The sequence below is a fragment of the Nannobrachium achirus genome (genome assembly GCF_963921795.1).
Source record: "Nannobrachium achirus genome assembly, chromosome: 14".
Classification (NCBI taxonomy): domain Eukaryota; kingdom Metazoa; phylum Chordata; class Actinopteri; order Myctophiformes; family Myctophidae; genus Nannobrachium; species Nannobrachium achirus.
In genome coordinates, this window is record NC_137821.1 from 21,588,340 (window position 1) to 21,614,977 (window position 26,638).

At 39.7% G+C, this 26,638-nt stretch overlaps 2 protein-coding genes across 2 annotated transcripts in view; both read right to left on the reverse strand.

Moving 5' to 3' along the window:
- The window catches only part of LOC308297900 (E3 ubiquitin/ISG15 ligase TRIM25-like), a gene marked incomplete at its 5' end in the record, with an annotated part of 26,152 nt that extends 5,618 nt beyond the window's left edge, over positions 1-20,534 (reverse strand). Inside the window, 8 exons of the mRNA XM_080741464.1 lie at positions 1-276; positions 12,212-12,350; positions 13,078-13,228; positions 13,922-14,182; positions 18,473-18,568; positions 19,038-19,214; positions 19,333-19,410; positions 20,298-20,534. The exon at positions 1-276 is cut by the window's left edge and continues 13 nt beyond it. Coding sequence (XP_080597590.1) covers positions 1-276; positions 12,212-12,350; positions 13,078-13,228; positions 13,922-14,182; positions 18,473-18,568; positions 19,038-19,214; positions 19,333-19,410; positions 20,298-20,534 — 1,415 coding nt within the window. The remainder of the gene's footprint in view (positions 277-12,211; positions 12,351-13,077; positions 13,229-13,921; positions 14,183-18,472; positions 18,569-19,037; positions 19,215-19,332; positions 19,411-20,297) is intronic.
- A 2,597-nt stretch (positions 20,535-23,131) lies between these two features.
- Positions 23,132-26,638, reverse strand: part of LOC308297902 (uncharacterized protein) — a gene marked incomplete at its 5' end in the record, with an annotated part of 34,967 nt that continues 31,460 nt past the window's right edge. The window contains 5 exons of the mRNA XM_080741466.1: positions 23,132-23,720; positions 23,880-23,939; positions 24,248-24,407; positions 25,573-25,806; positions 26,174-26,269. Of these exons, the coding sequence (XP_080597592.1) occupies positions 23,206-23,720; positions 23,880-23,939; positions 24,248-24,407; positions 25,573-25,806; positions 26,174-26,269 (1,065 nt within the window). The 3' untranslated portion in view covers positions 23,132-23,205. The remainder of the gene's footprint in view (positions 23,721-23,879; positions 23,940-24,247; positions 24,408-25,572; positions 25,807-26,173; positions 26,270-26,638) is intronic.

Genomic DNA, 26,638 nt, shown 5'->3' on the forward strand with positions numbered 1-26,638 from the left:
TTGTTTTTCCTCAGAACAGGTCTGGGACTGAAGCTCTCTCTGCACTGGGGACAGCTGTAGACTCCAGTCTCCTCATTCTGGTCCCAGTAACCCTCAATACAGCTTCCACAGTAACTGTGTCCACAGTGTAGAGTCACTGGTTCCTTTAGAAGGTCCAGACAGACAGGACAGCACAACTGATCCTGATCCAGATCACATCCCTGCTGCTGCTGCTGCTGCTGCTGCTGCTGCTGCTGCTGTTGTTTTTGTGACATTTTACTGACAACCACACTCACTCTGAGAGAAAACACATAACACTTTGGTTCACTGACTCTGAAGAGAGACTGAGAGAAAACAAAACAGCTCTGAGTTTCATTTCTTCTGAAGAAAGCTGGGAGGGAGAGTGTGGGACTTCCTGGTTGTTTGCAGAAGGCAGTGGATTTAAAGGTAGAAGCCGCTGGAATGTGCAGCACAAACAAGTTCAGCTTTAGTTTGAATGGTGGACAGCTGGACTCCCTGTCTCACACACAGTAGTGGAAAAAGTACTCACATTTCTTTCTAAAAATGTAAGTAAAAGTATCAATACTGCAATAATATAGAATTACTCTGTTACAAGTAAAGGTCCGGAATTCAAAATGTACTTGAGTGAAAGTACAACAGTATCGGCAGCAAAATGTACTTAAAAGACCAAAAGTAGAAAGTACCCTTTAATGCAGAATGTCTCCATTTCAAGTTTTCAAATATCAAAATATATTTTTAAAGTCTACTTTAAGTTCATCGTAGTTATTGGTAACTAATTTTTCAATGGTTTGAAGAAGAAAATGTGGGCCCACAATACAGACTAAATGGTTGTGGTAGGAGGAGACACCTCCACATATTTTGAATGACTTGTTTTAAACCTCTTAGTGACTTTGTAATGGCCAGACTGAAAACTGCTGTTTGGACACCATCTGTCTCTAAGTCTGAGGATATTATGGATGTAAAATGTTTTCTAGATTTTAAATGTGTTTTTACACTGTAGATTTTAATTAATGGATACACTGACTGTCTATTGATTAGTTTGTGTCTCTATAGCATAACTAACTAGTATATATTTATTGGGATTTATGTTCACAAATGTGTAAATTTGTCAATGCGTGCGTCGATACAAAGCACAATGTAAGTCTGTCTGAAAGAAGCCTCATCAGTAAAACAGTGGTCATGTGTTCTCACTGGTTTTACAAATTGCTAATTTATTCAAATGTGCAAATTGATACAAAGATGAAGCAGAAATGGATTCTATGTCAAGAAAATCAACTCATAGGATGAACTGAGAAAGAAGACGTATTAGAGTAATAGCCATTAGCGTTTGCCTTCAGGCCAACCTTCCAATAGACTACAATACCAGTTCATGATTTGAGGTATTTTGTTCAGAAGGGAGCACTACTGCAGACTTTGGAAGACAAAATCTTAGCCAATTCAGGATGGATTGGAATATGTAAAGTCTGAAAGACCCGCTTCATTTGACTATAGAAATACGGTGATCACTTTTGGGTGATGTTTCAATCTGTAGGAGTACTGTAAAAAATGTTTTATCAAGCCTTTAGCGGTGCCGAAGATTAGCTGTTCACAGACAAACACGGAAGGACGGACAGGGTGCAAAACATAGTCTCAAAGTATAAAACATACAAAGTCAAGTGTATGAAAGCCAAAAATAATTATATTTATACTATGTATAAAATGTAATGATTATCGTTCATGATATTATTGTCCATGGAACAATGTAGCATAGACAAAACATTGTCACACATGATAGCTAAATAGTGGGGAGACATTCAGGCCCTTCTGGCACCGTATGCTGAGATTACTGATACACACCTCTCAGTCCTCAGACAGTTTTAACATCCATTTTCACATCCTGTATAAAACACCATCTAAACATGGAGACAACTTTCACAGAGAGACAGAAAGAAACATTCTTCAAAATCAGACTAAAACACTCACTCATCACAGAGGTTGCAGCTACAGTGCTCACATTTATTTTGAGTCAGTGTAATGAAGTAAAGTTAACAGGAAAAAACCTGAGCCCTTCCTTGTTCGCGATTTTCATAGAACCGCTGGCTCAGATGATAAGACAAAATGAAGCAATTAAAGGTATAGAAATCAACAATCGGGAACATGTAATAAGCTTATTTGCAGACGACGTATTGGTCTATTTAAAAAATCCATTGGAATCATATGAGTCACTTATGAAAACCTTGGATCGATTTGGTCAGTACTCTGGCTATAAATTGAATAAGTCTAAAACCCAAGTTCTTATGCTCAACTGTGTAAAGGCTCAAGGAGACGGGATTGAACTGGGAAGCAAAGTCCATTAGATACTTGGGTATAAACATAACTAAAAACTTATCAAAACTCTATAAAAGTAACTATGGTCTGATTGATAATAACATAAGAGCAGACATAGAAAGATGGTCAACGTATCCGATGGGACTTTGTGATAGGATAAATGCCGTTAAGATGAATGTCTTACCACGCCTCTTATACCTTTTTCAATCTTTACCGGTGACTGTCCCACCAGAACAATTTGCTAAATGGGATAAACTAATATCAAGATTTATATGGGAAGGAAAACGGCCACGAATAAGATACTGTACATTGCAGCTAACTAAAGAAAAAGGAGGTTTGGCGCTCCCTAATTTAAAAGAATATTATCATGCAGCTCAATTGCGCCCACTTCTGTACTGGTGTAGTGATGACTATGTTGCTCGATGGAAGGATATAGAAGCACCTGGGTTTGCATTCCCGATACAGACACTTATAGGAGGAAAAGAAGTCCCAGTAAACCTTAGAAATGAAATCGACCCAATAACAACCTACACTCTGAATATCTGGTACTCCATTGTTAAAAAGTTGAAATTGGGTAAAGAGCTTGGTTTGTTGAAATGGATTGCATTTGATCAAGAGTTTAAACCAGGGAAGATGGATCCAACGTTTAGGCAGTGGAATCGAATGGGTGTGACTGCCATGTGTTTATTAATAGAAAAAGGAGAGATGAAGAGTTTCGAAGAAATTAAAAACAAATATAATTTGGTTAATAAGGATTTATTTAGATACCTTCAACTGAGAGATTATTATGATAAATACATTAAAAAGAAGGAAATGGAAATTCATCCTATAATAAAAATGATAACAAGAGCATATGGTGAAGTCATACCCAGGACAATTTCATTAATATATTCTTGCTTAACCCTTAAGTGCTGTTCGGGTCATTTTGACCCGTTTTACATTTTCATTTGGAAAACAAAGGTAGAAGTTTGAATTGTTTCCACCTGAAACTCACTGGCCTTAAAGATTCTTCTGAGATGAACATGTAAAAAAAATATTTTTGCACTACACCCATGCTACACCCCCCTCATATTTTTTGAACCTTAAGTGCTGTTCGGGTCATTTTGACCCGGAAGCACAGATGCACAGAAATACACAGTATATGCCAAAACAGAGACACACAGTCACCCCCACTTGTCACCCCCACTTCTAACACCCCCTTCCGAAGCCCCATTCCGAACCCTCCCCCCCCCCCCTTTCCGCACCGCCCCCCCCCTCCCCACACTTAACCCCTGATGCACAGAAATGCATGGAATCATGTACAAACACAGATACACAATCACCCCCTAACCCCTTCCACCCCTCCAACCCTCCTCACCTCGCCTTACCCCCTCCCCTCCAAACCCCCCAACCCAACCCCCCCCCCCCCACCTCCCCCCCCCCCGCCACCCCAGATGCACAGAAATAAAATAAAGCATGTATACTAACACAGACACACAGTCACCTCCTTCCCCCCCTCCCCCCTCCTATCGCCCTCACCCCCCCACACCCTTCACCCCCTCTCCTCCTCACCCCTCCCCTCCTCACCCCCTCTCCTCCTCACCCCTCCCCTCCTCACCCCTCACCCCTCCCCTCCTCACCCCTCACTTATCTGAAGTTTTCCTTGTGACTGTACTGTATCTTAGGGGAAATTTTACATTATTTTACATAAACATAAGGTGCTGTAAAGTAACACTGTATTTCAGGGGTGCTGTGGATGAAAATGTTGTTTACAGGGGTGCCCTGAGACCAAAGTGTTTGAAAACCTCTGTCCTAGTGTATACGTTCAAGTGTATATTCATTATGTGACATTCATGTGTGTTCACATGTGTGTTCAGCTCTATGTGAGAATGATGTCCTGTTAAACCACAAGTATTCAATTAATGGGCATGTTGTTCATAAAAATATTGTCTGATTTTCATTTTGTCCTATAAGCATGAGCAATATTGCCCAGTATTAAATAAAGTAGTTGTTTTACATGAATTTCAGCTAAATCATTAAAAACGCCTAGCTCTTTCAGTGTTTAATGTGATATAGCAAAGCAAGAATGCAAACATTTACCATATATATCATATGAATTGTTTGGTATTGAGTCAAAGTCAATGTATCATGATGATTTGTTAAGTAAAAATGTATATTAGTGTTGTTTTTTTTAAACCAAATACCCCCCGGGTCAAAATGACCCGAACAGAACGAAGGTGTAGTGAATCTGAACAGAACTTAAGGGTTAATGGGTTCCAGAGGAGATTCAACAATGTATGTTAAAAATAAATGGGAAAAAGAGTTGGGTGAGGACATCTCAGAGGAGGTTTGGAATGATATGTGGCGAACACAACAAACAACAACTCAATCATTAGGATGGAGAGAATTCGCTTGGAAATTTTTAATTCGGTATTTTATCACACCCCAAATTAAAAGTAAACAAATGAAAGCTCAGCAGATCTGTTGGAGGAAATGTGATCAAAACGATTCGAATCACTCCCATATATTTTGGTCCTGTAAAAATATTCAGCCCTTCTGGGAAGTCGTACACTCAACTGTATGTGAGGTTTTGGGTTATAACATACCTAATTGTGGGCTCGCCTATAAGGCGAGCACACTTTAGATATTGTCATTATTTCTATACTAGGCAGGCAGTCAGTGCAAGTATCAAAAAACTTCGGTTCCTTTCTACTCCTACATACTTAGTGAGAAAATGAAAATAAAAACATCAATGTGTTCAGCTTACAGTGGCGAAGTGTGCTATTATTTTTTACAGCAATCGGCCTAATGGTGGCGCTGTAGGAAGCCTTCGAAAGTGCGAACTTTGAACAGATAGAGCTCATGCTCTGTTTGAGGTACAGCCATGAAACCTGTATACACGTATGCGTCTCCTCATGCCGAACAACTTTTACGCTCTAACTTTTGACCTTTGACCTTTAGATCTCCCACAATTTGGAATTATATGAGAAACAGTAAAAATCTATCTCCTCCTGGGATCTTCGCGTTACGTGCACAAAACTTTTTTCACATGAACTTTGGACCAATACGGTCAAACTGTCTGGTCGGATTTCTTTTAAAGTGAAATATAATGTTTTAATAATTCAATCGATATTGCGGTTTTATGCAAATTATTCTTTTGCCTCTAAATCATACATGCAAAGTTACACGTTCATGGCATTTGGCAAAGATGTAGAGGGTTAGTCAAAGTATCACTGAAACCAATTTTATTCCAATCGGCCAAAGGGGGGCGCTGTAGGAAGCCTTCAAAAGTGCGAACTTTGAACAGGTAGAGCTCATGCTCTGTTATAAGTACAGCCATGAAACCTGTATACACGTATGTGTCTCCTCATGCCGAACAACTTTTACGCTCTGACTTTTGACCTCTGACCTTTAGATCCCCCAAAATTTGGAATTATATGAAAAACAGTAAAAATCTATCTCCTCCTGGGATTTTTGCGTGACGCGCACGAAACTTTTTTCACAGGAACTTTGGACCAATACGGTCAAACTGTCTGGTCGGATTTCTTTTAAAGTGAAATATAATTTTGTAATAATTCAATCGATATTGCGGTTTTATGCAAATTATTCTTCGGCCTCTAAATCATACATGCAAAGTAACATGTTCATGGCATTTGGCAAAGATGTAGAGGGTTAGTCAAAGTATCACTGAAACCAATTTTATTCCAATCGGCCAAAGGGGGGCGCTATACGAAGCGTTTGAAAATTCAAACTTTAAACGGGCATAAGTCATGCCTCGTTTCGTTTGAAGACATGCAACTTGCTTACACGCGTGCTTTGACTCAAGCGGAAGACATCTGTGTCTTTGTTAAGTAAGCCCCGCCCTTAGATTTTCCGCCATTTGAGCAGTTTGTAAAACGCTTAAACCCGCTTTTATTCTGGAATTTTCGCGTCACGTCCATAAAACTTTTTTTACATGAACTTTGGACCAATATCTAAAGATCTGTCAGATCAGATTTTTTTTTTTAAATTTAAACATGCTTTTTTAATAATTCAATGAATATTGCAGTTTTATGCAAATTATTCTTCTGCCTCTAAATCATACATGCAAAGTAACATGTTCATGGCATTTGGCAAAGATGTAGAGTGTTAGTCCAAATATCACTAAAACCAATCTTACTCCAATTGGTCAAAGGGGGGCGCTATATCATTTTGAGCAGTTTGTGAAACGCTTAAACCCGTTAGGATTTTTTTTTGCAATTTGCATGAAACATCCTACACACAATCTAAGGACCTCTATCTAATATGCCTATGAAGTGCACACACACAAAAAAATTAAAAATAATAATAAATATAGCTGCAAGCAGCGATAAAGTGGCCAAAGCCAAAAACACCTCAAATCATGAACACAGCCTGCAATGTGCGTGAAATCTTGCAAGCACATTCCCAATAGGTCAAGGAACAGATACCACCCTTCTTACATTGGCCTGTTATAGCGCCACCAGCGGGTCAACTTTTGCACAACACATTTTTGGAACAAAATGGACCAATCTTTGACGTCAGTAACGTCAAAGAGAGCACTGCCTGCGATCTTGACATTTTGTACTTTTATAGCCATTGTTTTCTGTCTTGAAGCGAGCCCACAATTGTTTCGAAGGAACAATATTTTTCTAGTTGTGGGCTCGCCTATAAGGCGAGCACACTTTAGATATTGTCATTATTTATCTATCAGTCAGTCAGACAGTAGACGGGAACTTCGGTTCCTTTCTACTCCTACATACTTAGTGAGAAAATGAAAATAAAAACATCAATGTGTTCAGTTTACAGTGGCGAAGTGCGCTATTATTTTTTATAGCAATCAGCCAAATGGTGGCGCTGTAGGAAGCCTTCGAAAGTGCGAACTTTGAACAGGTATAGCTCATGCTGTGTTTTAGTTACAGCCATGAAACCTGTATACACGTATGCGTCTCCTCATGCCGAACAACTTTTACCCTCTAACTTTTGACCTCTGACCTTTAGGTCTCCCACAATTCGGAATTATATGAAAAACAGTAAAAATCTATCTCCTCCTGGGATTTTCGCATCAAGTGCACAAAACTTTTTTCACATGAACTTTGGACCAATACGGTCAGATTGATCAACCAGATTTTTTTTAAAGTGAAATATAATTTTTTAATAATTCAATCAATATTGCGGTTTTATGCAAATTATTCTTCGGCCTCTAAATCATACATGCAAAGTTACACGTTCATGGCATTTGGCAAAGATGTGGAGGGTTAGTCAAAGTATCACTGAAACCAATTTTATTCCAATCGGCCAAAGGGGGGCGCTATACGAAGCGTTTGAAAATTCAAACTTCAAACGGGCATAAGTCATGACTCGTTTTGTTTGAAGACATGCAACTTGTTACACGCGTGCTTTGACTCGAGCGGAAGACATCTGTGTCGTTGTTAAGTAAGCTCCGCCCTTCGATTTTCCGCCATATTGAGCAGTTTGTAAAACGCGTAAACCCGCTTTTATTCTGGAATTTTCGCTCCACGTGCACAAAACTTTTTTTACGTGAACTTTGGACCGATATCTAAAGATCTGTCAGATCGGATTTCTTTAAAATTGAAACATGCTTTTTTAAATAAATTCAATGAATATTGCAGTTTTATGCAAATTATTCTTCTGCCTCTAAATCATACATGCAAAGTAACATGTTCATGGCATTTGGCAAAGATGTAGAGTGTTAGTCCAAATATCACTAAAACCAATCTTACCCCAATTGAACAAAGGGGGGCGCTATATCATTTTGAGCAGTTTGTGAAACGCTTAAACCCGTTAGGATTTTTTTTTTGCAATTTGCATGAAACATTCTACACACAATCTAAGGACCTTTATCTAATATGCCTATGAAGTGCACACACACAAAAAAATTATAATAATGAATATAGCTGCAAGCAGCGATAAAGTGGCCAAAGCCAAAAACACCTCAAATCATGAACACAGCCTGCAATGTGCGTGAAATCTTGCAAGCACATTCCCAATAGGTCAAGGAACAGATACCACCCTTCTTACATTGGCCTGTTATAGCGCCACCAGCGGGTCAACTTTTGCACAACACATTTTTGGAACAAAATGGACCAATCGTTGACGTCAGTAACGTCAAAGAGAGCACTGCCTGCGATCTTGACATTTTGTACTTTTATAGCCATTGTTTTCTGGCTTGAAGCGAGCCCACAATTGTTTCGAAGGAACAATATTTTTCTAGTGACAATATCTAACCGTCATATCAAGTTCTCCTCAAAACTTCGGTTCCTTTCTACTCCTACATACTTCGTGAGAAAATGAAAATAAAAACATCAATGTGTTCAGCTTACTGTGGCGACGTGTGCTATTACTTTTTACAGCAATCGGCCAAATGGTGGCGCTGTAGGAAGCCTTCGAAAGTGCGAACTTTGAACAGGTATAGCTCATGCTCTGTTATACGTACAGCCATGAAACCTGTATACACGTATGCGTCTCCTCATGCCGAACAATTTTTACGCTCTGACTTTTGACCTCTGATCTTTAGATCCCTCAGAATTTGGAATTATATGAAAAACAGTAAAAATCTATCTCCTCCTGGGATCTTTGCGATAGGCGCATGAAACTTTTTTCACATGAACTTTGGACCAATACGGTCAAACTAGTCTCGGCGGATTTCTTTTAAAGTGAAATATATTTTATTAATAATTCAATCAATGTTGAGGTTTTATGCAAATTATTCTTCGGCCTCTAAATCATACATGCAAAGTTACACGTTCATGGCATTTGGCAAAGATGTGGAGGGTTAGTCAAAGTATCACTGAAACCAATTTTATTCCAATCGGCCAAAGGGGGGCGCTATACGAAGCGTTTGAAAATTCAAACTTCAAACGGGCATAAGTCATGACTCGTTTCGTTTGAAGACATGCAACTTGTTACACGCGTGCTTTGACTCGAGCGGAAGACATCTGTGTCGTTGTTAAGTAAGCTCCGCCCCCCGATTTTCTGCCATATTGAGCAGTTTGTAAAACGCGTAAACCCGCTTTTATTCTGGAATTTTCACTCCACGTGCACAAAACTTTTTTTACGTGAACTTTGGACCGATATCTAAAGATCTGTCAGATCGGATTTCTTTAAAATTGAAACATGCTTTTTAAAATAAATTCAATGAATATTGCAGTTTTATGCAAATTATTCTTCTGCCTCTAAATCATACATGCAAAGTAACATGTTCATGGCATTTGGCAAAGATGTAGAGTGTTAGTCCAAATATCACTAAAACCAATCTTACCCCAATTGGCCAAAGGGGGGTGCTATATCATTTTGAGCAGTTTGTGAAACGCTTAAACCCGTTAGGATTTATTTTTGCAATTTGCATGAAACATTCTACACACAATCTAAGGACCTTTATCTAATATGCCTATGAAGTGCACACACACAAAAAAAATAATAATAATGAATATAGCTGCAAGCAGCGATAAAGTGGCCAAAGCCAAAAACACCTCAAATCATGAACACAGCCTGCAATGTGCGTGAAATCTTGCAAGCACATTCCCAATAGGTCAAGGAGCAGATACCACCCTTCTTACATTGGCCTGTTATAGCGCCACCAGCGGGTCAACTTTTGCACAACACATTTTTGGAACAAAATGGACCAATCTTTGACGTCAGTAACGTCAAAGAGAGCACTGCCTGCGATCTTGACATTTTGTACTTTTATAGCCATTGTTTTCTGGCTTGAAGCGAGCCCACAATTGTTTCGAAGGAACAATATTTTTCTAGTTCATGTTTGGTACTCTATATGGGTCACATGGAGGAATCTGTACTCACAGAGGATCATTACCTAACCAAGATCCTTCTAGTTGCTGCGAAAAAGGCAATTACCAGGAACTGGCTTAACACTGAAGCCCCGGACTATGAACAATGGAGGACGATAATGGACAATATTCAGGACATGGAACAGTTAACACACAAACTGAGGATAAAAGAAGATCTGTTTAACAAAAGATGGGATAAATGGTTGATGTATAAATTCAAGAGGAGAACTGCAACTTTGACAATGTAAATGTGAACCCCAGTAACCCCTTGTTTGCTTTTGTATTTGTTTTTATTTTATTTTATATTATTTTGCATGATTGATCTATAATTATTGTTGATGTGCAGTCTTAAATAAAAACAAAGTAAAAAAAAAAAAAAAAAGTTAACAGGAAAAAAGAAATGTGATTACCTGATGGTCACAGTCTTTTGTAAAAATTGAAACATTTGTTCATTTGCCAGACAAGTTGTGAGCTTGTAGATTGACTATTCAAGAAATTACAATTACATGTTTTAACAATCCAGGTTTTAAGTGTGTGTGTGTGTGTGTGTGTGTGTGTGTGTGTGTGTGTGTGTGTGTGTGTGTGTGTGTGTGTGTGTGTGTGTGTGTGTGTGTGTGTGTGTGTGTGTGTGTGTGTGTGTGTGTGTGTTGGAGGGGGGGGTGTTTGTTCATATATGGGTATATACTGTATATAGGCGGTGGACATTGCTCTTGTCTGTATTATCCTTGTGTATGTAACACTGTTTGTTTTTTGTTCCATTGTGTCAAATGTTTGTATTATGTTTTGCATACATGGCTGCTGGGTCGCAAGACAAATTTCAGTGTGAACTGACAATGAAGTACTATATCATCATATCATATATTTTTTATTTAGCTCTTGTGGTGATAGCTAGAAAACTACACCAGGGTGGGGTGATGAGCTATCACCTTGGACTATGAAAAGGCCTTAAGACATTATTTTCTCAAGTATAGTATAGTTTCTCAAACTTTTCAGGCTGCGACCCCCTAAAAAATAATCATATTTGAACGTGTATAAAATATTTTGATAATAGACGATCTACGTGATCTACATGCAGTAATTTGCAGATACTCTACTGTTGTTTACTGTTGAGTGAGAAAACAATGTTGCACATTAAGCATAACATAGCCTCCCCTAACACAGGCTGATTTTGGTCTAGAGGGGGCAGATCCACCGGCTGTTTTCAGCCAGTGGATCCTATTGGTTCACGATCTGTGTCATGGCCTGCCTCCCACTTCCTATGCCAGAAATTGCAGCAGGTTACCCCAGGCTTTTATTTTTCTTCCTATCACCAAAATAAAAACCTTGGTTTCCGAGGCTAAGCATTATAACATAACATCACCCCCATCCCAAAAAACAGATCAACAGTTTGAGAACCACTGCCTTAAGTGTGCGTGCGTGCGTGTGTGCGTGCGTGCGTGCGTGCGTGCGTGCGTGCGTGCGTGCATGCTTGAGACAGAATGACAGAGGGCCCTGTAACACAATGATCCTGTTTATAATGTCAAACAATAGTTTTGATTCTTCAGACAGAGATTACCCAATAAGATAACAGGGTATAATGATTGTGAGCAGCAGGCTTATTAAAGAAATGCAATAAGCGGAATCAATCAATCGATGGATTGATCATGATGGTAGTATACACATCATTCTTACACATGCTTTATCTAGAAGGGAAAATCTATAATCAAATGAAGCAAACTGACTATCATCATCAGTATTCTTAACATATCTACCATGTCTTACACAGCTCTGCTGTATCTCCATAGCGATGAAACCATATCCCTGGATAGAGAGGTTGTGTGAACGTGGTTTGAACTGTGTGGAGGAGGGTCATTGTGTCAGAAACACCATAGAAGGACAGAGTACCTGCCTTGTGGTCCAGGTACACCCCCACTCTGGAGGAACGAGGCCCTGACACTTTAGTCTCAACATTGTTGTGTCTGAAACAGTAGTTGTTATCAGAGTACCGTAAACACCAGGATTTGTCATCGTCTCCAAAGCAGGTTTGTCTGTTGGTGTCTTTATAACAGACTGCTATATTAACCTCTTGACAACTCCACTCTACTTCCCAGTAACAACGTTCAGACAGACCCTCTGCACACAACACCTGACAGCTGTCAAATCTCTCTGCATGATCAGGGTAAGGTTGTTCTTGTCGTGTTGCAGTCGCCTTCCTCTTCTCCTCTGACAGGGAGAGACGTTTGCTTATTGTGTTCATGTCCAGAGACAGAGGATAGGAATCTGTGAGAAGACACGACAAAAGAAAATTCAAACCTTATTGTGTTTAGAGTTAGTGTCTCAGATAAAACTCATTCGAGCTTTCAATAACAACAATCATATTTAAACTTCAACGCTCAGAACCTGCATCAACATGGACTCACATCTTAAAAAGTCCTTTCTGGTCTGAGGCTCCGCTGGATGTAAAACATCAACTGCACACACTGGAGACACAAAAAAACACGTCATGATGACATCATGCTGAAGAATGGATTAAACTGAAGTTCCAACTGTTTTGTCAAAAAGATGAAGCTATTATAGCTCGTTGTATCGACATTGCTATAGTGTTAGTTCAGTAAAAGCGGTATCTTTTTGGTGGGTTAAAAATGTCATCCAATCAGGAGAGAGAACTTCTCCAGATCAATTAATAATAACATTTTAATAATGTATATACTGTAGCGTTTGACATGAAACACAGGTCGTACTAAATATTCCATTCAGATTCAACACTTAGAAAGGTACTGTACAGTAATAATGGGGGAAAATTATAAAAAAAATACATTTAAAATCTCATTGCAGGAATATCCTTGCTTAAATTCTTCAATTTTACTGTCCAATCTGACAGACAGCCAACATATACGTGTACAATCATTCTGCTCCAGGTTAAATATTTCCAGTTGCCTTCTTCCTTTAACAATCCATGTTTACTATTATATGGCTGGTTAAAACAACAACCCCATTTAAATCTCACCCATCTCTGGCCAAGTTGTCTTCAGGATGTTGTCTAGTTGGTCTCTCAGACCAGACAACACATCAATCACATCTGTGAAGGACCTCAGAGGACAGCTGACCACACTGGGTGAGACTGGAGATCCACTGGAACTGGAGAGAGACTGGAAACTCTGGAGAGAGACAAGCAGAGAGACAAGTAAACCACTTTAGACAGAGATGGAAGAACATTATACTGTAGCAAGACATCTATAGATTAGTACATTGATCACAATCGGTGGAGTTTAACTGATGTCCTTGTTGTTCAACCAGTTAATAAATACAAACACACACACACACACACACACACACACACACACACACACACACACACACACACACTTTGTCATTTAACGGTGTCGCACAGCGAACATACTGTACTGTAACAGATCTACAAGCCCACAATGTGTCGCCTCCGCTACGCGTTGCGGGCTTGTAGTTCTAATGTTGAATTGAATTGAATGTTATTGTTGAATATTGAATTCAATATTTATATCAATCTCATTCAAATAATTGTGTTTTTGGCATAGAACATATCAATACAAAATTAATTTCTATTCCAATCTATGAACAAAAATTGCACAGGGCAGAATCATTTTATACTTTCAAAATATTTTATAAATTGTGAAATTAGCTACACGCTCACAATTAATCTACAAGCTCACGAGCTGAACAATTATGCAAAAATAATTAGTATTAGTAACTACCAGCGTTAATAATGTCATGTTATGCCATGTCATATAATGTAATGTAATCTAATGAAATAAGACATGATGGAATGGAATGAAATGAAATATGAAGCTGATTTCTCCTAAATAAGTCAAAACCAAACAGTAAAATGCTATGAGTGGAACCTGAATGAAAGTGATGCTGTCATCAGTGTTGGACAGCTCCTCCAGGTCAGCATGTCTCCTCTCCAGCTGCTCCATGTGCTCCTCCAGCTGCCTCAGGAGAGCCTCAGTCTGAGCCACTGCAGTCTGCTGCTGATCTCTGATCACTTCTTTAAGCTCACTGCGTCTTCTCTCAATGGAGACCATCATCTCACTGAAGATCCTGTCACTGGCCTCCACTGCTGCTTCTGCAGAGCTCTACACACACACACACACACACACACACACACACACACACACACACACACACACACACACACACACACACACACACACACACACACACACACACACACACACACACACACACACACACACACACTTTGTGTTGTTACAATGTTTCAAAATGCCATAATAGTCTATCTTTCACATTTTGCAAAGATATATTTTTTTAAATAGCCGATCTAATGTTACATTCCTCAAGAAGCCATGCCCACTTCCAAGCCCATTCACGCCCACTTCACATCCACTTCAACTCAACGGTAGAGCGTAGGTAGAGCGTACGGTGTCAGGAGAACTCGCTTATTCGCTAGCCGTCGCCATGGTGCCAGCCATTTTTACGTGTTACACCCATAGAGTTATAATAAGTAGGTTACACCACGGACAACCGATTTTCGCTCACGTCGCGTGTGTGAGTGAGTGAGTGAGTGTGTGTTAATGCCTCGGACATAGAGAGCGACAGATACAGACAGCTTCTATAAAAACTGCGTGTGTATGATGTTTTAAGCATTGTTTCCCAAGCACTGGGTCTCGACCCACGGGTGGGTCGCGGAATGGGACTGTGTGTGTGTGACATGCTTCGTAAAGAAGCTCCTCTATTCAAAAAGTTCAATAAGCTATGTAATCAACAGGGTCTCACTCAGCTCATCACCAAGCCAACTAGGGTTACAGATAACTCTCAAACCACCATAGATCTCATTGTAACCACAGACAAATCTAAAGTCTCCGCGAGTGGGACTATTGAATGTGGTGGTCTAAGCGACCATGATATCATTTACTGCACCCGCAAAATACATAAGTCCAAAGCTGACGGCCACAAAACAGTTGAAGCTAGAAACCTCAAAACCTACTCTAGCGAAGCCTTTAACCACAAACTGGAGAAATCTGACTGGTCCCCAGTACTAGCTAGCACTCAGGTCGATGAAGCCTGGCTAGGCTTTAAATCCATTTTCAACACTACCCTAGACGAAGTGGCTCCTTTGCGTAGGGTCAGGGTTAAAGCCCGCTCACAGCCATGGTGGAATTCGGAAATCTGTGAATCAATGAAACTCAGAGACAAAAAATACTCTGAGAAACGCAAATATAATCACAAACTCAAAAAAGGCCCCAATAAACACCTTGAAGCCAAATTAGAAATAGTCAGTTTAGAGGCTAATAAACTGAGAAATCGGACAACCTCCTTAATCCTTTCTGCCAAAAAAAACTACTTGGATGAGAAAGTTGAGGAAAACATCCACAAACCACGAGACCTATGGAAGCTATTTAAAACCCAGCTAGGCTGTGGTGCTAAACTCAGATCCATAGCCAGCAACATATCCATCCAAACTCCCATAACCCTCCTCACTGATAGTCTTGATGTAGCCAAAAATCTCAACATCTACTTCACCTCCATGGCCAAAAATCTGGTCAATAAACTGCCCGCTCCATCTGGGCTGTTTGGTGTTAGGCACATTTTGAAATTCTACAGGAACCTTGGGGTATGCAAAGACAACTTTAAACTTGCCACGGTGACAACTGATGAAGTGTTTAAAAAACTGCGCACCCTACCTCAATTCAAGGCCGCTGGCCATGATAAAATCGCCCCCAAATTTCTCATAGACTCAGCTGCCACCATTGCCCCAATCATTACCCATATTATTAATCTATCTATCAAGCAGGGTTATGTCCCCCAGGACTTCAAATTAGCCAAGGTAACCCCCCTGCACAAAAAAGGCAGTAAACTTGACCCTGGCAACTACAGGCCAATCTCAATCCTTAGTTCCATCTCTAAGGTAATGGAAAAAATTGTCTATGAACAGGTGGCTAAATATCTTGAAGAGAATAAACTGATCTACGAGTTCCAGTCTGGCTTCAGAGAGTCCCATTCCACAGATACATGCCTCATCTATTTGAATGATTACATCAAACGTGAAATTCACGATGGCAAATATTGCGGCATGGTCATGCTGGACCTCCAGAAGGCATTTGACACCGTCGATCATTCTATTCTGATTGAAAAACTCAAAGCTATTGGTCTTGATAGCACAGCAGTGAGATGGATGCACTCTTACTTGGTGGGGAGGGAACAGATGGTGGAAGTCAACGGAACCCTGTCCCCCCCCCTCCCAGTAAACTGTGGAGTACCTCAAGGGAGTATACTAGGACCACTGTTGTTCTTAATATACGTAAACGACATGTCATCTGCTTGTGACTGCAATTTGTTTCTGTTCGCGGATGACTCGGCTCTCCTAGTCTCAGGCAGAGACATATTGCAGGTTGAAAAGGCCCTTAACTGTGAACTTAACAAGATCTGCACCTGGCTCAATGACAACAGACTCTCAATTCACCTAGGGAAAACTGAATGTATCCTCTTTGGATCTAGTCAGAAACTTAGCCTAGTTGAGAACTTCACAATTAAAGTAGGTGACACTGTGATAGAGAGAAAAAATCACATCTGCTACCTGGGTTGCATCCTGGAGGCTAACCTATCCAGTGAAAAAATGACCACCAAGGTAATCAATAAAGTCAATCAACGAATTCGCTTCTTGCAAAGAGTTGCCCCGCTGATCAATATTAAATCCCGAAAGACACTAGGAGGTGCTCTTATTGGGCCCCTCATTGATTACGGAGTCCTTGTCTGGTATCGCGACGCCCCAGCTGCCTTAAAGCTAAAGCTCCAAACAGCCCAAAACAAACTAATTAGGGTTGTGCTTGGTCTCCCTCCTCTGACCCACCTTACCGAGCATCACCACGAAAGCGTGGGGTGGCTCAAAGTAGCTGACAGAGTATAGCATCTTGCAATGGGCCTGGTGTACAAGATACACTACACCTCCAAGATTCCCATGTACCTGACAAACTACTTCTTAAAGGTCAAGGATGTTCACGATCATAACACCAGAGGCAGCTCCACTAATCATCATCAGCGTAGATTTAACACTAAACAAGGCGCTAACTCGTTCTCCTGCTATACCATCAACATGTGGAACGCCCTTCCACAAGCCCTAAAGGAGAGCAAAACCCTAGCCTCCTTCAAAATTGGTATGAAAAATCACCTTCAGACAGCAGCTACCCGTGACTTGTAAATAGACTAAGCCCCCATGCTCCCCCCCCCCTTTTCTTTGTATTCTGCCTTTTGTATTTGATGTTATGCTTTTGAAACTGATATTATCCTAGATAAAGTACTATGTTCTATCCGTCTGTCTTTCAATGTTATATGAGATACTTAAAGTGTGGTTCCTGTGGAAATAAGCCTCGGCTTTCTAGGATCTCCTTTTAGTTGACCTTGTACCAGTGATTTGTACTGTCATGAAACTGTACTTTTTTCTATTGCAAACTTCTAATAAATTCTTCAATCAATCAATCAATGGCAATGTTGTATATTGTAACTGCGTCTTCTATTGCAAACAGTGCTAAACTCTTCAATCAATCAGTCTATACAACAATGGACCTCGCGAATTTGTCTACAGCCCCCCCACCCCCACACCACGCAAAAGTCCTCAATTCAACATATAGGCTACGTGAGTAAAAGTACAAAAGTATTGACTTGATTTCATAGGCAATTAATTGTTAGCCTACTGTCAAATCTTTTGTCCCAGTCCAGTTTTTGCTGAAAGACTGTCAGCCAGACTACACTGGACACCTTACACAATTGTTCCTGTTTCCTGAGTTATTGGTGTCCGACCAAGTGTGCCTTTTTGTTCATGATAGATATTGACAATAAGGTATTGAAAACATTTTAATCTGACTTAAAACCTAAACCCCTTATGTTGATCAAATATAGAGCAGTCCTGCCTTCTCAAGGCATACAACATAGTGTACATACAACAATGATTAAAAAGGTTCCAATTCCAAATGTGTGAACATGGATAAACCTTAATTATTGGATATTTCAAATTAGCGCTTACATAAATGCTGTTTTAGATATTTTACATGTTAGTAAAGTACTGTATTTTTATTTCTTTATTTTTTAGGCTTAAACTAGGTCTAGTATTCTTAAATCAACTCTTTAGGTATTTAATTTCATTAATGTGCGTTATCCTGTTGAAAGAAAGAAACAAACAAACAAACTCTTGGTTATTATTTGTCATGTTTCTGTAGAACTTTCTGGGGAATAAAACTGCTTTATTGCAGTGGTTCTCAAACCCTGGGGGTCCAGGGACCCCTGGGGGTCCTTCAGGGGTCACCAGCTAAATGTGTGGTATCAAAATGGCATCAAATGGCATCAAAATCAGATTAACCAACCGCACCGCTTGTAGATCAAGAACAAGAATGATCATAATATCAGCTCACGTTCAGGGTCTCCATGACCTGTCTCAGGTCTTTCAGCTCCTTCTTTGTCTCCTGGATCTGCTGCTGGACTTTCTCCTGAATTGTCACCAGCTGCTTCTGCAGGACACGGGAAGAGAGACAGTCGGGATACCAATTCTATCCAATCAGGAGAGAGAGAACTCATACTGGATACAGGGTAAAAACAATTAGTTTGGATCCACACATCACCCATTTAGACCTGGAACATCTTTAAGTCATATATTTCAAGTCGGGAACACCTCTGTGTTTAGTTGTTGCTACAGTATATACAATATATAGCAACATTATTATGTTTTTTGAATAACATTTTTAAGTTTTTCAGGATTTAGAATGCGTTTGGAGAACAGCCCTCAGGTCTATATCAACTGTGTAACTTCATGAAACGTTATCAAACGTTATCAATCGCCTCTGTTTTTTATTGGGTCCAAAAGGAGTGCACTGACATCTATTGTTTTGTGCTTTTAATGTCTCTGGCATAGTTTTCTATTTCTGCTTCTAACTTTAAAAAAGATCTCTCTCATATGTCTTCAAGTGATTGTGATCCTACCTGTTTCTCTGCCTTCTCTGCAGCAGCTGACACCGTGTCATGGCCCTTGTGTTCATCCATGGTGCACAGATAGCAGATACACTGGTGGTCTGTGCGACAGAACACCTCCAGCAGCTTGTCATGACTGGAGCACATCTTCTCCTGCAGTTTGTTGGTGGCTGGGACCAGCTTGTGCTTCTGCAACGCAGGAGCATTGTAGTGAGGCTGGAGGTGAGTCTCACAGTAAGGCCAGACACGCCAGACAAGACATGAGAGCTTTGCGACGTCTGGCTCCAGTGCATAAATCACAGGCCACGTCTTCTGGTCCGGCGTAGAGCTGAGCAGCGGAGGCAGGAGACTGCTGACCTCCTGTAATGCTCAGCTTCATCACAAGCTGGAAGTAAAGAGAAGAGGAGGGGAGGTCACTCACTGATGACAAATACAACACGGTCATTGTGAGGTTCATGGTGATAAACACAGTGAGAAATTACAGTAATTACATTAAGATCATCTAGTTCATCTAGTAAGATCATTGTCTAAAGTCTAAACACTGGTTCTGAACGTTTGCACTGAATAGTTGATTGCTTTGTGTTACATTTACAATGTATAATCATTTACACTCTGAACCACTAGCATCTGCTATTATGTATGCCAACAATAATGACATGCCAAGAATAGGGATGCCAGAGTTTAATGATTAACCACAAAGTCAAAGATCAGAGTAATTATCATAGTCACCAAAATGACTACCATCACAAGTGGTTCTCATGTCAAGGAACCCCAAATTCATACTGTATACTGTATATATTCTGTATATTCCGCTATCCGAAATATTTTGTGCCATACTAGATTTATGTAGTTAAAATGTTTCAATATTGTGTTGCGGCACATTGTGAGCTTAAAATAAGCCTGGGTTTCCGAGGCTATGAGCTCTTAGATCGGCAATTTTCAAATAGTTAATAGAGTATACGGTTACAGTGGTTAAAGAGACTGTGATGCTCTATTTACACATTTTGTTGGGGACCCCCTGGCCCTGGAACCTCCTATTGGAGCCCTGAGGGTCCCCTGACCCTACTTTGAGAACCGCTGGTGTAACATGTCTAACATTAGTTAGACATTAACATTCTTAGTATTTGTATTTGTACAGTATTAACAACATATATAACATAACGTGAACAAGTAACCAACATATTATATTGGATATTTATCAAAATAGGCAACAAATAGTTTTCTGTAGCAGAACATGTTAATGTGTGGTTGTAACTTGTAAGGTGATCTCACCTCAGCCAGCAAGTTGTTCTTCCTCAGAACAGGTCTGGGACTGAAGCTCTCTCTGCACTGGGGACAGCTGTAGACTCCAGTCTCCTCATTCTGGTCCCAGTAACCCTCAATACAGCTTCCACAGTAACTGTGTCCACAGTTTAGAGTCACTGGTTCCTTTAGAAGCTCCAGACAGACAGGACAGCACAACTGATCCTGGTCCAGATCACATCCCTGCTGTTGTTGTTTTTGTGACATTTTACTGACAACACTCACACTGAGAGAAACCACAGAACACTTGGGTTTACTCTGAAGAGAGACTGAGAGAAAACACAAAAGCTCTTGAGTTTCGTTTCTTCAGAAGCAAACTGGGAGAGTCAGAGTGTGGGACTTCCTGGTTGTTTGCGGAAGGCAGTGGATTTAAAGAGACAGTGAATGTGCAGCACAAACATGTTCAGCTTTTGGTTGAACGTTGGACAGCTGGACAACCTGTCTCACACACAGTAGTGGAAAAAGTACTCACATTTCTTGCTTAAGTAAAAGTATCAATACTGCAATATAGAATTACTCTGTTACAAGTAAAAGTCCAGAATGTACTCGAGTAAAAGTAGGCCTAGTATCGGCATCAAAAGTAGTAAAGGACTCATTATGCAGAATGTCCCCATTTCAAGTTTTCAAATGTATGTAAATATTGTTTAAGAACCTACTGTATGTTCATCATAGTTATCGGTATCAGTTAAAACTAATATTTCTATGGTTTGAAGTTATATTTTACAGTCTATGGTTTGAAGAAGAAAATACCATGACATTTTCTTTTTTTCCTTTTTACATTTTTTAGGAAAATAATATTAAAATCCCCCCAACATAGGCTACTGATGATGGCTCACCAGTGGATCCTGTTTGTGACTTTGTAATGGCCAGACTGAAAACTGCTGTCTGGATGCCATCCAGTGTCCATCAGCAGACACTACATCTGTCTCTTAGGATATGTAAAATGTGTTCTAGATCAGGGGTCTTCAACATTTTCAGAACAAGGACCCCTTAGTTGAGAGAGATGAAGCAGGGACCCCCACAACCTCTTCATAGATTCCATATAGTGTATAAAAAGAGAGAAAAAAAGTTTCTATCACACAAAAGATTTGGAGGACCCCCTGTAATAACTCTGAGGGGTCCCGGATCCCCTGTTGAAGACCCTTGTTCTAGATATTAAATGTTTTCACACTGAAGATTTTAATTAATGGATACACTAACTGTCTTTTGATTTTTCTTTTCTTCTCATATTTATTGGGATTTATGTTCACAAACGTGTAATTCTGTTAATGTGTGTGCGTTGATACAAAGCAATGTAAGTTTGTCTGAAAGAAGCCTCATCAGTAAAAGTTCCACCTGAAAGAGTGGTTGTGTGTTCTCACTGGTTTTTAAATTACTATTATTCAAATGTGAAAATTGTCTCAATGAATATACAAGATAGAAAGATGTATGTATGCAGTATGACACAGAAATGGATTCTATGTCAAGAAAATCATCTCATAGGATGAACTGAGAAATGTTTGGAAGAAGACATATTAGAGTAATAGCCATTAGCGTTTGATCTGCCTTCAGGCCAACCTTCCAATAGTTCATGATTTGAGGTATTTTGTTCAAAACGGAGCACTACTGCAGACTTTGAAAGCCAATCTTGGCCAATTCAGGATGGATTGGAATATGAAAAGTCTGAAATACCCGCTTCGTTTGACAATAGAATTTTTTATCAAGCCAAAGGTGCCAAAGATTAGCTGTTTACAGAAAGGACACACGGAAGGACGCACAGGGTGCAAAACATAGTCTCAGCCAAGCCTTCAGGCTGGCGGAGACATTGCCCGCCAATCATTTCACTTTTCTGAAACTAATTATTCAGGAATCGGCCAGACCACAGAAAATCCATACACACATAACATTTAATTATTATGGTTCATGATATTATTGTCCATGGAACAATGTAGCATAGACAAAACATTGTCACCCATGATAGCTAAATAGTGGGGGGACATTCAGGCCCTCCTGGTACCTATGCTGAGATTATAATAAACCCCTCTCAGACTGTTTTAACATCTATCTTCACATCCTGTATAAAACACCATCTAAACATGGAGATAACTTTCACAGAAAGAGTAACATTCTTCAAAATCAGAATCCACCAGAGGTTGCAGCCACAGTGCTCAGGTTATTTATTATTATTTTTTTGTGTTTGTTTCACAAGTCAGTGTAAATGTCAAATGACGAAAAGTTAATGAAGAAAAAATATTACCTGATTGAACTGGGGAGGCATTACATTTACAATTTGACTTCATAAATATTGTGAAATTGGCTGATACATGCTCCGCAACCCCTCACAACTCTTTCTCTGGCAATATTTGACAATAATATGTTTGACCATTTTATATAATGTCTGTTTACTTTTGACACAGTAAGTGTCTTATTGTTTCTTTGATGCATTCAAAAGGTATTAAAAGTCCTTAAATTGCAACTTTAGAAATGTGCAGATACTCTATTGTTGTTTAATGTTGAGTGAGAAAACAATGTTGCAAACTTGCACATTAAGCATAACATATCGCCCCCCTGCCCCCACCCCCAAGAAAACAAAACAAAACAGACGTGTGTGTGTGTGTGTGTGTGTGTGTGTGTGTGTGTGTGTGTGTGTGTGTGTGTGTGTGTGTGTGTGTGTGTGTGTGTGTGTGTGTGTCACAATGACAAATGGCTCTGTAGTAATATAAGACAACATGGTATACTGTATAATGATTGTCAGCAGCAGGCTTATTAAAGAAATGCAATAAGCAGAATACAATCAATCGATTCATTGATCATGATGGTAGTATACAGATCATTCTTACACATGCTTTATCTCTAATCAAATGAAGAAAACTGAGGATCATCAGTATTCTTAAGATGTCTACCATGTCTTACAAAGCTCTGCTGTATCTCCATAGCCCCAAGGCTTTATCCCTGGATAGAGGGGTTGTGTGAACGTGGTTTGAACTGTGTGGAGGAGGGTCATTGTGTCAGAAACACCATAGAAGGACAGAGTACCTGCCTTGTGGTCCAGGTACACCCCTACTCTGGAGGAACGAGGCCCTGACACTTTAGTCACAACATTGTTGTGTATGAAACAGTGGTTTGTACCATTGTATCGTAAACACCAGGATTTATCATCGTCTCCAAAGAGTTTTTTTCTGCTGATGTCTTTATAACAGACTGCTATATTAACCCCTTGACCACTCCACTCTACTTCCCAGTAAAAACGTTCAGACAGACCCTCTGTACACAACACCTGAGGGGACGTAGTAAATCTCTCTGCATGATCAGGGTAAGGCTGTTGTTGTTGTGTTAAAGTCACCTTCCTCTTCTCCTCTGACAGGGAGAGACGTTTCTCTATTGTGTTCATGTCCAGAGACAGAGGATAGGAATCTGTGAGAACACACAACAAAAGAAAATTCAAACCTCATGAACCTTATTGTGTTTAGAGTTACTGTCTCAGATGAAATTCATTAGAGCTTTAAATAACAATCAATAACAACAATCAGATTGAAACTTCAACATTCAGAACCTGCATCAACATGGACTCACATCGTAAAAAGTCCTTCCTGGTCTGAGGCTCCGCTGGATGTAAAACATCAACTGCACACACTGGAGACACAAGAAAACAGTAAAGGACTGGGTTACAAATTTCATCCAATCAGAGAAGAGAACTACTCCAGATCAATTATAAAAACAAAAGAATAAGTATAATAATAATAATAATAAATGATAAATGGTGCACTTATATACTGTATCGGTTGACATGAAACACAGATCACACAGGTCATACTAATCTACTGTCGCCCATACTACATACTACAGAGTATAGGCTTTAGTAGCCTTCCCAGACATACACCTATACAAATTCCATTCAACTCTTAGAAATGTAGACTACTGTAAATACATTTAAATCTCACCTCTCTTTGATATCTCTGGCCAAGTTGTCTTCAGGTTGTTGTCTAGTTGGTCTCTCAGACCAGACACCACATCAATCACATCTGTGAAGGACCTCTGAGGACAGATGACCACACTGGGTGAGACTGGAGATCCACTGGAACTGGAGAGAGACTGGAAACTCTGGAGAGAGACAAGCAGAGAGACAAGTAAACTAGTTTAGACAGGAAGAACATTATACTGTAGCAAGAGATCATTAGATTAGTACATTGATCACAATCGCACGCACGCACACACACACACACACACACACACACACGCACGCATTTATACTTTGTTTTACGACGGTGTTGCACAGCGAACATAACAGATCTACATGCCCATCACCTCCGCTATGCATTGTGGACTTGTAGATCTAATGTTAATAATATTGAATTGATTTGAATTTAATTGAATTGAATTGGATTGCTCTTTAATTCTCATTAAAAATATTGTGATTTGAATATCATATCAATACAAAATGTATTTCTGTTCCAAAAATTGCACGAAAATTGCACGGGCCGATAATGAATAATTTTAAACTTTCAAAATATTTTACAAATTGTGCAATTAGCCCACAATTAATATTTTTGGGGGGGAAGTGGGACAATTATGAATATGACAATTGAGTACCTGAGACGAATAACAGTCTAAGTCTGTATTTAAATTTTTTGGATAAAGACGTTTTCTTTTTATTTACCAGACTGTAAACCACAAACTAGAAGTTTTTAATTTCTTAAAGTCTTAATGTACTCCCCCCTCATTTTGTTGAGTTAGACTTTTTTACTTAACTTATATATTAGGAATTATAAGACATAATACTTATAGAAAGTGGAAAAACAGTATATCTCCAGCAGTTTGTGGAACAACAGTCTAAATCCGTGCAAGCAATATTCAGCAAACAAAGGGAGCAGATAACATTAAAACCGACAATTAAACAAAATGAGGGGGGATTGCATTAACAATTTAACAGATTAAAAATGACTAGTTTGTGGTTTACAGTCTGGTAAATCCAAAAATATATATATTCAAAACAATTCAAGTATGGACTTATACTGTTATTCGTCTCAGGTACTATGAAAAATAGTTGTGATTATCTCAAATAATTGTGATAATTTTGACAGGCCTAATATTTCCATTGTTATTCTGGTCCTTACATAATGTATACTAGAACTATATTAGTATTAGTAACTACCAGCATTAATAATGTTATGTCATATGATATAATGCCATATAATGTAATAGAATGAAATATGAAGCCGACTTCTAAATTAGTCAAAACCAAACAGTAAAATGCCATGAGTGGAACCTGAATGAAAGTGATGCTGTCATCAGTGTTGGACAGCTCCTCCAGGTCAGCATGTCTCCTCTCCAGCTGCTCCATGTGCTCCTCCAGCTGCCTCAGGAGAGCCTCAGTCTGAGCCACTGCAGTCTGCTGCTGATCTCTGATCACTTCTTTAAGCTCACTGCGTCTTCTCTCAATGGAGACCATCATCTCACTGAAGATCCTGTCACTGGCCTCCACTGCTGCTTCTGCAGAGCTCTGCTTCACACACACACACACACACACACACACACACACACACACACACACACACACACACACACACACACACACACACACACACACACACACACACACACACACACACACACACACACACACACACACACACACACACACACACACACACACACACACACACACACACACAGGTTGTTGGCACAAAATATTGTCAAATTGGGGTCTGCAGCTAAGTAATATGGGGTCCTTGGCAAAACTGTTTGTGGAACACTGCTTTAGTGCTTCTGATGTCACAAGGCACTGTCTCATCCATATAGCATCACCATTTCCTCCGTTTTCCACAGTAAACTAAGGAACAAGAACCATTATCATAATATCAGCTCACGTTCAGGGTCTCCATGACCTGTCTCAGGTCTTTCAGCTCCTTCTTTGTCTCCTGGATCTGCTGCTGGACTTTCTCCTGAATTGTCCCCAGCTGTTTCTGCAGGACACGGGAAGAGAGACAGTCGGGATACCAATTCTATCCAATCAGGAGAGAGCGAACTCATACTGGATACAGGGTAAAAACAATTAGTTTGGATCCACACATCACCCATTTAGACCTGGAACATCTTTATGTCATATATTTCAAGTCGGGAACACCTCTGTGTTTAGTTGTTGCTACAGTATATACAATATATAGCAACATTATTATGTTTTTTGAATAACATTTTTATGTTTTTCAGGATTTAGAATGCGTTCGGAGAACAGCCCTCAGGTCTAAATCAACTGTGTAACTGCATGAAACGTTATCAAACGTTATCAAACGCCTCTGTTTTTTATTGGGTCCAAAAGGAGTGCACTGACATCT